The sequence below is a fragment of the Sciurus carolinensis genome, chromosome 4 (genome assembly GCF_902686445.1).
Source record: "Sciurus carolinensis chromosome 4, mSciCar1.2, whole genome shotgun sequence".
Classification (NCBI taxonomy): domain Eukaryota; kingdom Metazoa; phylum Chordata; class Mammalia; order Rodentia; family Sciuridae; genus Sciurus; species Sciurus carolinensis.
In genome coordinates this window covers 155,371,303-155,384,854 of record NC_062216.1, presented here as the reverse complement: position 1 = coordinate 155,384,854, position 13,552 = coordinate 155,371,303, and the positions used below count along the sequence as shown (strand labels likewise).

Sequence of the window (13,552 nt, the reverse complement as noted above, 5' to 3'; positions counted from 1 at the left end):
AGTGCTGCTACTTTCTGACAGATTCTGTTGCTCAGCATCCTCCTTGGGAAAGAGCCCTCTTCTTTTGGGAGTCAGTATCTGGTGTCATTTTCTGGGCTGCATGGCTTATAGGCTCCAACAGATTTCCTTTTCCCTTTATTACTGCAGCTGCACAACTGCTGTACAGTCCTGGACCCTTTAGGGCCAGGGGAATTTCTTGATTCTTAGCTTTATTGAAAACATCACCCACAGTCTTTTTTGTTTTTTCTTTGCTATCATGCGCTTATTTCATACTTTAACTATCTCATGGTATTCTTTTTATGCGGGGACTTGGGGTGATTGATTTTTTTGAAAGAACACTATGCTATTATTATGTTTTTGCCATTGGAAATGCCAGGGGAGCTCTTAAAAGTGTAAGTCAAGTCATGTCAACTCTGTACCTACCTTCCATTTCTGATTTGCTCTCTAATCATTCTACCTATCCCCTGTTACACTGGTGCAGCCACTGTGGCTTTCTGATTGCTCTCAGTAGCCTCAGGAGCTTTTCAGATCTTCCATCTGCCTGCAGTAATCTTTCCCCAGAAGTTGAAATGAATAACTCTTTACAGTCATTGCTTAATCTGTTCAATGTTAACTCCTCAGAAAGACACTTACCTTACAGCATCTTCTTTTCATTCCTTTCTCATTATTTTGCTTTATTTCCTTCATAGAATTTACGAATTTTTGCAATTACACTTTTTTTTTTTTCAGTACTGAGGACCAAACCCAGGGCCTCATGCATGCTAGGCAAGTGCTCTACCATTGAGTCACATCCCAGTCCTTTTTTTTTTAACTTGAGACAAGTTCTTGCTAAGTTTCCCAGGTTGGCGTCATGCTTGAGATCCTCCTGCCTCAGCCTCCTGAGTATCTGGGATTACTGTACTATTTTTTATTTGCCTATAGTTGTCTCTTCTGGAATGTAAGTGCCATGGAGACAGGATGTTGAATGTGGTACTACTGGAATTTTGCCACCTGATGCACAGGAAGTGTTTTATCCATGTTTGTGAAATTAATTCACAGTTTCTAGTAATGTCAACATCAGCACTGGAATCTCTGGAAATGAAGAGTGTTTTGGTTTCCTTTAGGGGAATGCAGTGACTCAACAGACAAAAGTTATTATCTATAGTAGAAGTCATTTTGTAAGTCATATTTATCCTAATATGAAACTTAGGGTTTTATTGTTATTCAGGTGTTTATGTAAGTGATAAAGATGAGGGACAAAGATGATAAGAGAGTGAACTGTTTAGGTATGGATACTTACTTTGACATTTCTTTGAAATGCTAATAATGCTTTAAATGACTATTACACTGCAATTCACACATTTTTAGTTCTGTACCTTGGCATGAAATATCCATTTATCAAAAGAGAAGTATGAAATTAAATGAGACAAGTATGAAAACAGTTTAATCTATACATTTTACCTCAGTTTAATCTAAAGAAATAATAAGAAAACAACAACAAAAAAAATCCTTTCCAAAATATACTTTTGAAATATATAAGCAGAAAGGAGTAAATCCCATGATTTCCATATCAAAATTATGATCATTACTAAGTATCTAATATAATAATAAAATACTACATTTTTTGTAAAAATTGAATTCTCTAGGGAAGAATAGAGGTACTTTGGACTAGATAGAGGGGAGTGAAGGGAAGGGAGGGGGTATGGAGGCAGGAGGGATAGTAGAATGAATTGCACATCATTACCCTATGTGCACATATGATTACATGATCAGTGATTTTGCATCATGTACAACCAAAGAATGAAAAGTTATACTCCATTTATGTATGATGTGTCAAAGTGCATTCTACTGTCATGTATAACTAATTAGAACAAATTTTAAAAACCAAAGCCATTGACACAAAAATAGAAAAATAGAATACCTTCTATGAGACAGTAACTGTTCTAACCGCTTGACTTCTTGCTATAGTCCAAATGTTTGTGTCCCCTCCATTCAAATGCTGAAATTCTAATCATTGTCAAGGTGATAGTATTAGCAAGTGGGACCTTTGGGAGGTGAATAGGTCATGAGGGCAAGAGCCCACGTGGTTGGGATTAGTACCCTTGTAAAGGAGGTCCTTCTGTCATCAGCAAGATGGTACTATCTGTGAACCAGAAAGTGGGCCCTCAGCAGACACCAAATCTACTGGCATCTTGATCTTGGACTTCTCAGCCTATGGAATTGTGATACATAAATACCTCGTATTTATAAACCACCCAGTTAATTATATTTTCTTATAGCAGCCCACATGGACCTAGAAACTTCTATTACCTCATTCAATCCTTACGACACTTTTTAGGTGTATATACTATTACTGTCATCATTTTTCAAAAGTAGAAATATAAAGATTGCAGGAATTTATTTTAAAGAATATATTCTTTCAAACTTAGAATACAGCTCAAATTTTATTAATTATTTATTGCCACATATCAAGCCAACTCAAACCTAATGGCTTAAAATAATAGCCATTAATTGGGCTCTTGATTCTGGGTGTCTTTTTCTAGTCTGCCAGACCCAGCTTATCTTGGCAGTGCTTGCTGATGCACTGTGGTCAGTTGGCAGATTGGCCTGAAGCTGGGCTTGAATGGCCTCATTCACATGTGCGGAAGTTGGCTGGCTGTTGGCTGGGGTAATATGGGTGACTGCTACATTATGTTATATTTCTATTTTCTCTTTTATTTGGTTTTGTGCTGTGACCTTTGGGATGTTGCTGATTCTAGAGGAACTTTCCCTCCCAGGGCTAGCTAATTCCTAGACATAGTGAACAATTTGCCTCTGAGTTGGAATTGCTTTTCCAATCCAGAGTCCATACCCCAACCATCCCTTTTACCACCCTTACCTGCCCTAATTACCCAGGGCCAGAGACCAGACAACTAGGGACAATCTCTACACCCTGGAAACCTCTGAAGTTATTCAAGCTAACTAATCCTAAACCTGTTCATTCCTGCTTTGCTTGTTCTTTCCTGTGGAAATCACAATAAAAGTTCTTGCCACAATCTTTCCTTATTCCTTCTGCTTCCTGTCAGGCCCCACTGCTTCCCCCTGAAGCTCTTATTAATGTAACATGTCCCTCTTCTTGGATCTTTTGAGTTTAACAATCTGTCTTTTCAGTGACAGTCATCTCCTGATCTATTGGCTTTACCATACCTGAAAAATAATAAAATCTACATTTTAAAACAACTGTGTTATTTTATCATCTAGCAGGCCATTCTGACCTGTTCACATGGTGGCAGGGTTCCAAGAGCAACAAGTCGAATGTACAAGTGCCTTTCAAGTCTCTCTTTATATCATTTTGCTGCAGTCCCATCAAGTAATGCAAGGCACAAGGCCGCAGTGGAAGTCAGCACAGGAGGACTAGGTGCACGGAGGGGTGTGGCTACAGGGACCTCTGAGCAGACCAATTGACTATAATCCATCAATGACACAGTCGTCTCATGGGGTCTCATGTTAACCTATCATTTTCTTTGACCTTAGTAATCTTTAGAATCTGACCACTAAAATGAGCAAATAATATTTTGCCACTCTTGACAAAAAATGTTATGAACTATTATGTCTTAAGAACTGTTATGCAATAAATCAAGCTTATAAACTATTAACTAAATTCTCTTTTGCTTAGGGAAGTGACTGCTTTTAACTAGAGGACTTGGACAATATAATTGGGGATTGTAATGATGGTCATTTTGTTCAAAACAGGAGATGGTAAACTATAATATAATTCACAGAAACTTTAAAATAATATACTGCCTCTAACATTCTCATCATTCTAGATAATGAACATGGTCAAAAATATTTTTGACAGAGATTTACAGAATCTTTTGCCCACAATTGGTGGAATGTTTTCAATTCTCTTTTCAAACTCAATCTTTTTAGCCTTCCTTCTTCAGCAATCTTCAAAATGAAATTCTGAACTTCCTTATTTCAGAATTCCTCCTTCCTCCTATTACTCACCATTATTGTCATCCCAGACCAACATGCTCATGTCATAAAGCACTTTGGGGGATCCATGCTACCTCCAAAGAAGAAAGAGAAAATAAATTGGAAGAGAATGCCAGGACTTGTTTCCTTCTAGTTTTACCTTATCTATAAGAAGAAATACACACACCGAACAAACAAAACTTTAATATACTCTCAGTATACTTTTCCCAAATTCCAAAAATAATCATGAACAGAAGAAGCATGTCCCTCTCCACACCAGAGTTTTCCTTCTTGTTCTCTTGGTAAACCAATCCTAAATTGTTTTTTTTATCACAATAGTAATCTTAGTATCCAGGCCAATGGATATTGCAATATGATAGACCTTAGGTTGAATCTCAGCCACTGACTATGTGAGAAAACTTGAGCAGCTTAAGTTGTGTGTTATTTTTGACCTCTAAGGAGTGGACATAAAAAGCCATAAACTCAAGTCTTGAGAGAGTTCAAAGCTGCCTTGCACCACTCTCTGCCTACTATTCTACCTGAAGAATGGCCTCTATGTAGGGCAAGACAGAGGGGAGTCATGGAGGACATAGTATGGCTACTTCAGAAAGAGATGGAGTTTTCTCTGGGAAAACTGAAGTGGCTGTAACAGCACTAGATGGGTGAAGATTGCTTCCATTTGGATTTGTGTCTCTTGGATTTCTCCTCTTATCACTGTTCTTTCTCCATCTCAGGATGCAGGTGGGATAGGTCTGGACAGGAAGACATCTCTTTGGAAAAGCTAAGCAGGAACCAGGGTGAGGTCTGGAAATATGTAGAACTAGGAACAAACCTGCTCTTACCAGCTCCCAGGAAGAGACCAGCGTGGAGCCTGGGGCCAATACTCAATATAAAGTACAGATTTGTCTGTAGCAAAATTCATTGTGGTTGCCCATTTCTAAAAAAATATGAGAATTCAATATTTTGTCTTTAACTCTTTTTCTGAGAAAACAATGGTTTTTATTAATAATCACATCACGGGATTGTCATGAGGATCAAACGAGATGAATGAAGTATAACTTCTAATTCAGTGCCTAATAAATAGCACGTGTTCATTAAATGTTGCTTGTCAATCCATAAAAACTTTGGTGTTCGAGGCTTGTAATAATAATTAACTTCTTTAAAGTATGAATCAGCAAATTATCTTTGAATTTATTGTTATCATGTCCCACATTGGCTATATTTCATTTTGCAAGAGTAGGTTATGAGTTTATCAGAAAACGAAAGTTTGATCTTGGCAAATATTTAGCTATCTCTATGAATGAAAAAGGACACTTAAAGAAGTAAACTGACTTCCTACGTTAAGTTCTTTGGCCAGGTTTTTACACAGTATACCTTTAAATAACAAATTAAATCATAACAGAGCCTGGTATATTTTAAATCTCAGAGAAATTTATGTTTTGTCTTAGAAAAAATTAAGAAGCAATAAATATTATCATTCTTTTGGTTTCTTTTTTGCATTACACTTCCAAAGACCTGATGAAATCAGGAAATAACTAATGCTATCTCAGAGAATAAATAAAAAGATAGCTTTGTGTTAATAGCTAAACATCAGTTTTGTGTAATAGTCTTGCTTTTTAGTCAAATTATGGATGCATTGTTTGCCTATGTTAAGCCTGAACAAACCCACCTTTTTAGTCTGTGTAAAATTGTTCTTAATTTTATATTTAAAGTATACTATCAGAATTATTAACCTTAAACTACTTCTAATTGTACTTCCTTTCAAGATGCCAGATGTTCAACTGTACAATGATGCATTTACTTTGAAGTTTTGGATATGGGTATCCTACTTAAAGAATGCACAATTTTGTCCATTCAATATTACATATATACCCTGGGGACAGGGAAAATGGTATTCAATCACTCAGTACTCAATTAATACCTTTGAAATCAACCCTAAGGTATAGCAGGAAGATTTAATTCTCTCTCTCTCTCTCTCTCTCTCTCTCTCTCTCTCTCTCTCTCTCTCTGTCTCTCTCTCTCTCACACACACACACACACACACACACATTCATTTTATATATGACACTGCAGGGTTATGGGTTTTTCATAAAGTGAGGGTATTACAATGTAGCAATAAATCAAATGTCTGGATGTTACACAAGTTCATAAGGGCACTCCTACTGCATCATGGCTTTCCAAGTCCTTTATAATCCTGACGTCCTTCCTCCCTTTTGCAGATGACCTCTCTCAACAGGAAGACAATGATCCCCCTAAAGAATATGATCCTGGGCAATTTGCAGGCCTTCTCCATGGATCTTCTCCAGCCTGTGAATCCCCTGAAAATCCATTTCATCTCTATGGGAAAAGAGGTCAATGTGAAGAAAGTCAAGATGAAGTCAGTTTGGCAAACAGTCCTTTGCCTTTCAAGCAGACTCCAATAGAAAATAACTCAGAACCTGTGGTAAAGAAAATTAAACCCAAAGTGGTCAGTAGAACAATTTTTCATAAAAAAAGCAACCAACTCGAGAACCATACCATTGTCGGCACAAGAACAACCCGGAGTGGATCCCGGAGTGGAGACCAGTGGGCTGTGAACACGGGGGGATTTGTGGAAAGAGCATGTACTCTGGGGAGAATAAGGTCATTGCCTAAAGCCCTGATCGACATGCATTTATCCAAAACTGTCTCTAAATCTGATTCTGATCTCATCACCCACCCTTCAAAGGAGAAAGCATCAAGAGTTAACTGGAGTGAAACTTCAACTGCTGAACACAGTTCTAAAGGGAATTCTGAAAGAACACCATCTTTCACATCTGAATGGGAAGAAGTAAGCCTGGTTCTTCTTTATGTTGGGCTTTGGAACTGAGGGAGGTTTGGGAAATTGTCAGCTTTTTAATTCTTTCAGAGGCTAAAGAGAAAAATTAACAAATGCATATAGCCCCAACTGGAAGGGAAAGGTTCTATGGGTAACACGTGTTAATTTCACAGCATAATAACAAACACAGTTCCACATACATGGGGAAATCTATTGTTTCCATAGAAATTGATATCAAGCAAGAGAATGTTCACATCATGTCCTACCAAGCACTGAAGCTGACAAATGGAAAAAAATCTTGATTTTTTGCTCATTATCCTTTTGCTACTTGCTATACTCTGTTAGTTTGTCTCCCTATGTTAAAGTATTTTGTATTTTCAGAAGAGTTTCTTTTAATCTTAACCTTAATGACAAAAAGAGAATACTGACTCTTCTCAAAGAATCATGCAATAAATGCACATCACTTAATATTTTCCTTCTATAGCTATCAGAGGATCATTAAAGGAAAAGATGTTTGGGGGTCAAGTATTACCAATTTAAGCTCTCTTTAAAGACAAAGTCTTTAATCTGAAAGAGTTATTCAGAAAGTAAGTGCCCTTGTAAGGTTATAAAATATCATCCTTTGTCCCTGAGGAGAATTACATCATAAAATAATGAAGCTCCTTGCTTTTTCCTGATTTTAAAGAATGGACCACAGTCTCATAATATTTCATTCTAACATGTCACATTTTGTCTCTCAAAAGACTGCCAGTTGGATTAGGTTTAAAAGTACATTAGGTCACTATAGTATTCTGAGAACTAGAAATAGATATGGTTCTGATATTGATGGTCTCCATTGGGCTATTTGGGAAAAATCACTGGATATCTTTGCATCTGTTTCAGGGAGAACAAAATGGAACAATCCTCATTGTCCTTTCTGAAACCTGCCATCTAACAGGTCGGCAAGATGAGGCAGAGGGAGATTAAACCATAGATGCCTACATCTTAGATAGTTGTGAATTCCAAAATTCTAAAATAGTAAATGAATAGCTTTTTTATTGCATTCATTTCTTATTTTTTAAACTCTGAATACATTTAAATCCCTTTTTGAATAGTTTTTTGAAAACAATATTAATTAACATTTAATTTATCCTTTAGAATTAAGTGGTTCCATGCCTACATTCTTGTGACTAGATGCTACTGATCTGCTTGTGACTGATCAAACCATGTAGTTAGAACTTAATTCCAAAGATCATGCCCACAATCTATAACCTGCTCCCTTCACAGTCAAATGAGATTCATGTTCTTAGGCAGAGGAAGGATGCTAGAGGATAGACCTCATCACATGATCTTATTCTCAGCTCCTTCCCTGACTAAGTTTAAAGAATATACAGTTCCTAACTAACTCATTCCTCTAAGTGCAAAGTTTGTTTCAAGAACTACATGTTAATTTTGAAAGTTTAAGGAAAAGAAGCATAGTTTATATTTTAAAAAACATCTCAAAAGAAGTTTGCTTCCCTTTAAACCTTTCCCTGTTGTTCTCTTAATTATAGTATTGCTGTAGTAATAATACCAAAAATATATGATCCTAGCATTTGGAAGTTATTTTAAAATGCAATGTTTAAAGTTAATGCAATAATCCCTTTACATGACTTTTATTTCTCACAGATTGACAAAATAATGAATTCCATAGATGTTGGAATCAACAGTGAACTTGAAGAGATGAATGGTGAGAGCACAAGTAAGAAAGCTTTCCTGTACTTATAATGAATAAATGTACTTAAAAATAGCCAGGAAATGATAAAAATCTTTCCATAGTTTCATGTTTTATCATAATAGCAGTAGCTGAAATTATTTCCTTCTTCTCTCAGATCCAACAATCATGACCTGTAAACATCAATTATAAGTACTTTGGTTCAGCAAATTGAGGTTTTTTTCTATTACTGTGCCAGTTAATATTAATGAAGCTTCAACCTTATGTTGAGTGCAGTAGGAAGCACTTCAAGGTGTTACAGAATCTGATGACTTAACACACTATTTCTCATTCAATGAAATGCCCTTTTATTCTTGCCAAAGCAATTAACAACTTTTCCTAGGTTATAAGTACCATTTGGCCAGAACTATACATCATTCATCTTCATGTACCTCATAGCACCTCAAAGAGTATCTTACAAATAGTTGGGTTTGCATTTGCTGTCTAACATATTACCCTTAGTAAATATTGTTTTCTTCCCTACATTTAAAGTTTAGAGTAGAAGGTCATTCAAAACCAGTTTTTATTTATACTGGAAATTTAATCTAGGGGTGCTTTACCATTGAGCTATATCCCAAACCCTTTTTATTTTTTATTTTGAGACAGGATTTTGCTGAGCTGCTGAGGGCCTCACTAAGTAGCCGTGGCTTACCTCTAACTTGTGATTCTCCTGTCTCAGTTCCCATATTCCTGGTATTATAGGCCTGTATCACTGTGCCTGGCCATCTAAACCCTTTTGAAGGCTTTTTGCTTAGTGCTGATAGAAGTTGAATACCAGATCACCAAACCTAAAATTACAGTAATATATATACTAAAAGAAAATGTATTATTCTTGAAAGATTCAAAAGACTTGAATTCTATTTCTACCTTGCTATAAATAAGCAGTACAACTGTATACTAGTCTGATCTATAGAATTTGGAGTTTAAAACAGGTGATTCCTAAAGTCTCAGGCAGGAGAGCTCATATTTAAGTCAGAAGTAATAGTTCACTTCTTTTTTTTTTAAGAGATAATAAGGTTAATTTCTGTCAGAGAGAAATCCAAATTTATCACAGGGTAAACAGATATTGAACTTTTGTCACCAATACCCTGACTAGAATAAAGTGAGTGAAGAACTTGCCTAGGGAACAAAAATTTAAGGGATGCTTAAAAACACACTTATCAGGATACATAATTTTTTGGGGGGTGGGGTACTGGGGATTGAACTCAGGGACACTTGATCACTGAGCCACATCCCCAGCCCTATTTTGTATTTTATTTAGAGACAGGGTCTTACGTGAGTTGCTTAGTGCCTTGCTTTTGCTGAAGCTGGCTTTGAACTTGCAATTCTCCTGCCTCAGCCTCCAGAACCAAGCTGCCGAGATTACAGGAGTGTACCACTGCACCTGGCAGGATACATAATATCTTAATGCACTATTTTAAACATTCAAAATTAATGCCACAAATCCATGGTGAACAAAATATCAAAACTTTAAAAAGATGCTTCCCTCATTGGCATGACTTGGACTTTCACTTTACCTGACCTTGTCAGGGAGATGACAGAAGCACAGATAATAAGATTCTTTGCAGAGATGAAGCTGAGTGTCCAATCAGCTTTTACCAATCATCACTTACAGAATGTTGCCAAGTGCTAAATCCTGGGCAATTGTGTAGCTCTGCAACAAGCCTGGTTGTCACTCAACAGGGATGCAGGGAAAACCACAACTTGACTCAGGAGCCTGGTCATAGGCCTGAGAAAAAGGGAGTGAGATGGTTGATTGGCTTAGGAAGGAGAGGACAGTCTCCCTTCTAGCCACAAACCTCCACTCCCTTTTCCCTCCTTTCCCCACCATGTTCTTTGCCATCCTGTTCTTACCTGTGAAGGCACTTCTTATATTCTATGCAAATCTAGTTATTTCTTCTCATTGGAGATTTGTAGTGGGCCAACATTTCAGAGTAAATCAGGAGCAGTAGGAAAGTATGTGAGTTTCATGGCACACACACACACACACACACACACCCCAAATATAAAAACCTGGTGGTTTGTTTCGACACACGTAAAGCAGTAGGAAAGGGCCCCAATCTAACCATCCTTGCAGTTTTCTACTGAATCAAAACCAAATGAATGGCCTTCATTTTTACAACTGCTAACAGTAGGCTGATGAACACTGAAGACTCCAGAATCCAAAGGACCAGCCTAGGAACACATGTTGCTATGTAGTTCTTTCATCTTTGCTTACAGAGTCATTTCAGAAAAATAGTATGAATATACATTTTTTGTTGATAACAACTGTACTATTTTTGAAGATAGATTGGCTGCCTGGTGAGATAGTAAGTAAGTTCCACCATACTGAGAATGTTTAAGCTGAGACCTAGGAGTGTTTCTCTTGGAATGATGATACAGGCATTAAATTCACAGTTCAACCTGGATAACATTGAATGTTACTCTAATGTTCTAAAATTCTTCAAGAGATAGTGCCATAGAATGATAAAAATATCATAAACATTAGAAAGAAAATAAGGGCAAATGACCAGGCACGGTGGCACACACCTGTAATCCCAGCGGCTCAGGAGGCTGAGGCTTGAGAATGGTGAGTTCAAAGCCAGCCTTAGCAATGGCAAGGCACTAAGCAACTCAGTGAGACCCTGTCTCTAAATAAAAAAATACAAAATAAGACTGGGGATGTGGTTCAGTGGTTGAGTGCCCCTGAGTTCAATTCCTGGTACCAAAAAACAAAACAAAACAAAACAAAAAAACCCTAAGGGCAAATGTTTACAATGTCACTCAGGCAGACCTACCTTTGGAAGGGCATTTTAGTGGTAAACAGATCTACAGATTTTTCCCCTCAGTTCCTCTCTTTTCACCTCCCCTATTGCCATCCTACCTGCTGCCTTTACCATTTTTCTGCAAAGATAATGAAAATAAAAGTGGAGACTCAGTCCACAAGGAGTCATTACTGTAGACAAAGTCTGACTGTATATGTGCCTTAGTTTTTACCTCTTAATTCCACACTAATTATGCACTAAGTGATTGACCATAACATATAGCATTCCAAATGACCCTCAGGCCAGTTGTGAATCACAGCTTTCCTGAGCTGTATTCTTTTCCCTCTCAAAGCTAGATTTAACTAGAGGGGTGATAAATAGCCCCATGAAGATGGAACTCAACATATAACATTCTGGATATTCAATGTGGTTGGGAAATCACACTATGAAATAAAAAAATCAAACACCAATTCAAAGCTCAACTCTGCTACTTGCTAGCTGCTTGCTTACTCCGTTCCCCCTCAACAGAAATGGGCATATTAATATAGGATCATTGTAGAGACATGTGCAGTGGATATGTAGAGAGTCTGACACATGTAGATATGTATTCAGTTTCAGTTTTCACGTTGTCCACCACCAGAAAGACTGTTCAGCACTGTGGGAATACAAAGCTGAAAGCACTTAAGGCTTTCTTTAAGGACCTTATATCAGCTGTTCTCACAGTCAAAGGATTAAATTTGCTTTATTACCTGGAATAGTGGTGTCACCTGGAATACACGTTGTAACAAGCCCACCAGGCAATTGGTAAAAAAAAAAAAAAAAAAAAAAAAAAAAAAAACCAGACTAGAACTCCATGTTACCCTTGCGAGGAGAAAAATCTAATATGCATTGATATAAATAGTCTAAATTACTTTTCATGAAGTCTGAGTATTCTTGTTTTGGCTTGCCAATAGGGAAGCGATGTGCAATGAAATTATTGGTAGATAAATTTAGAATGAGAAGCAGTAAATAACTACTTTACATAAGTGTCATCAGTCTCTACTGAGTCCATTGCTATGCCTGGTTTTAATAAAGCTGTGTAGTTTTATGAGCATTTATTGCTTAAAACCTCAGATGATGAGAGAATAAAATCACAAGTAATGGAGATACATAAAGGACCAACATTAAATTTTCAGTGCTCTTGCCCATTTTGTTTCAGCAGGGATTTTGTTGTTGCTGCTGTTTTGTTTTTCAAGAGTCTCCCTAAGTTGCCCAGGCTGGCCTCTAACTCAATTCTCCCACCTCAGCCTTCTGAATGGCAGAGACTACAGGCATGCACCATCACATCTGGCTAGTTTCAGCTTTTCTGTTTGCCCTTCTGGCTCCTGTATATTTCCAGTGTCAGGTATTTGTTTTACAAACAATACTTATTGGACCAGAAAGACATTTGGAATGCTCTCATCTTCACTTTAATAAATATGAACCAACTCAAAGTTTAAGCATCTCTGTAAATCACAGAACTAGTTTCCTTCATTGAATCCATTTTCCTTTTTATTTTTAAAAATTCTTCAACAATTGTATAGTAGTTTATAACTTATCCAGCAACCTCACATGTCTAGGACCAAGACAGAAATAAGAGTAAATAAGACATACTGAATTATTTTAGGTCAGTTCCTTAGGTTCTCACTCAGAACATATTAACCCAAAATTTGCACACACAACATTTCTGGTTTCTCCATTGGAGTCGAATTCAAATGCCAAATTAGCATTGGTAGTAGGTTGCAACTATATTGACTACCTTATATTATATAGAATACCCTGTTCTCTAGTGATGCTGGATATGTGATGTGATAGTGTATTCCATACCATTGTGAATTTCCATTCCAATGTTTCATTTATAGATTCCTTTAGAGAACAAGTTTTTGAATTTAGGTGGATCTGGCTTAAATCCCAGATTTGCAAATTTGCTGTTTTTTTGACCTGTTATCAATTTCCTCACATATAAAATCAAAATTTTCATAAGCATGCCATAAGGCTGCTGCAAGATTAAATTATATATTATACTACTATAACCTAGAACATAGCAAGTGATCAATAACTATAAATTCTCTGTTGTCTTATTCAGGCATGCATGCCTTATGTTTATACTTATTTATATTTCTGATCAAGGAGAATTATAGTTAAGGTATAACTCATATTTTTAGCTGCTTTCATGTGGAATCTTTCTTTAAGTCTTATTTCTTAACCATTGTCATTATATTATAAGGAAACCCTTTCAAGTTAGGAAATTTACATGTCCATTGGAACTACTTCAAGTTCTCACACTTTCTAAGAATCAGGTTGATGATCTTCTTGATGAGATTGAGG

At 36.8% G+C, this 13,552-nt stretch overlaps 1 protein-coding gene across 13 annotated transcripts in view; it reads left to right on the top strand.

The window, feature by feature from the left end:
- Anks1b (ankyrin repeat and sterile alpha motif domain containing 1B) overlaps positions 1-13,552 on the top strand; it is a 1,141,006-nt gene that overhangs the window by 700,314 nt on the left and 427,140 nt on the right. For 9 of the 13 annotated variants that reach the window (XM_047548160.1, XM_047548159.1, XM_047548156.1 and 6 more), the window contains 2 exons: positions 6,153-6,742; positions 8,378-8,450. In XM_047548160.1, the coding sequence (XP_047404116.1) occupies positions 6,153-6,742; positions 8,378-8,450 (663 nt within the window). The remainder of the gene's footprint in view (positions 1-6,152; positions 6,743-8,377; positions 8,451-13,552) is intronic. The other 4 variants (XM_047548161.1, XM_047548162.1, XM_047548158.1 and 1 more) reach the window with 1 other exon arrangement.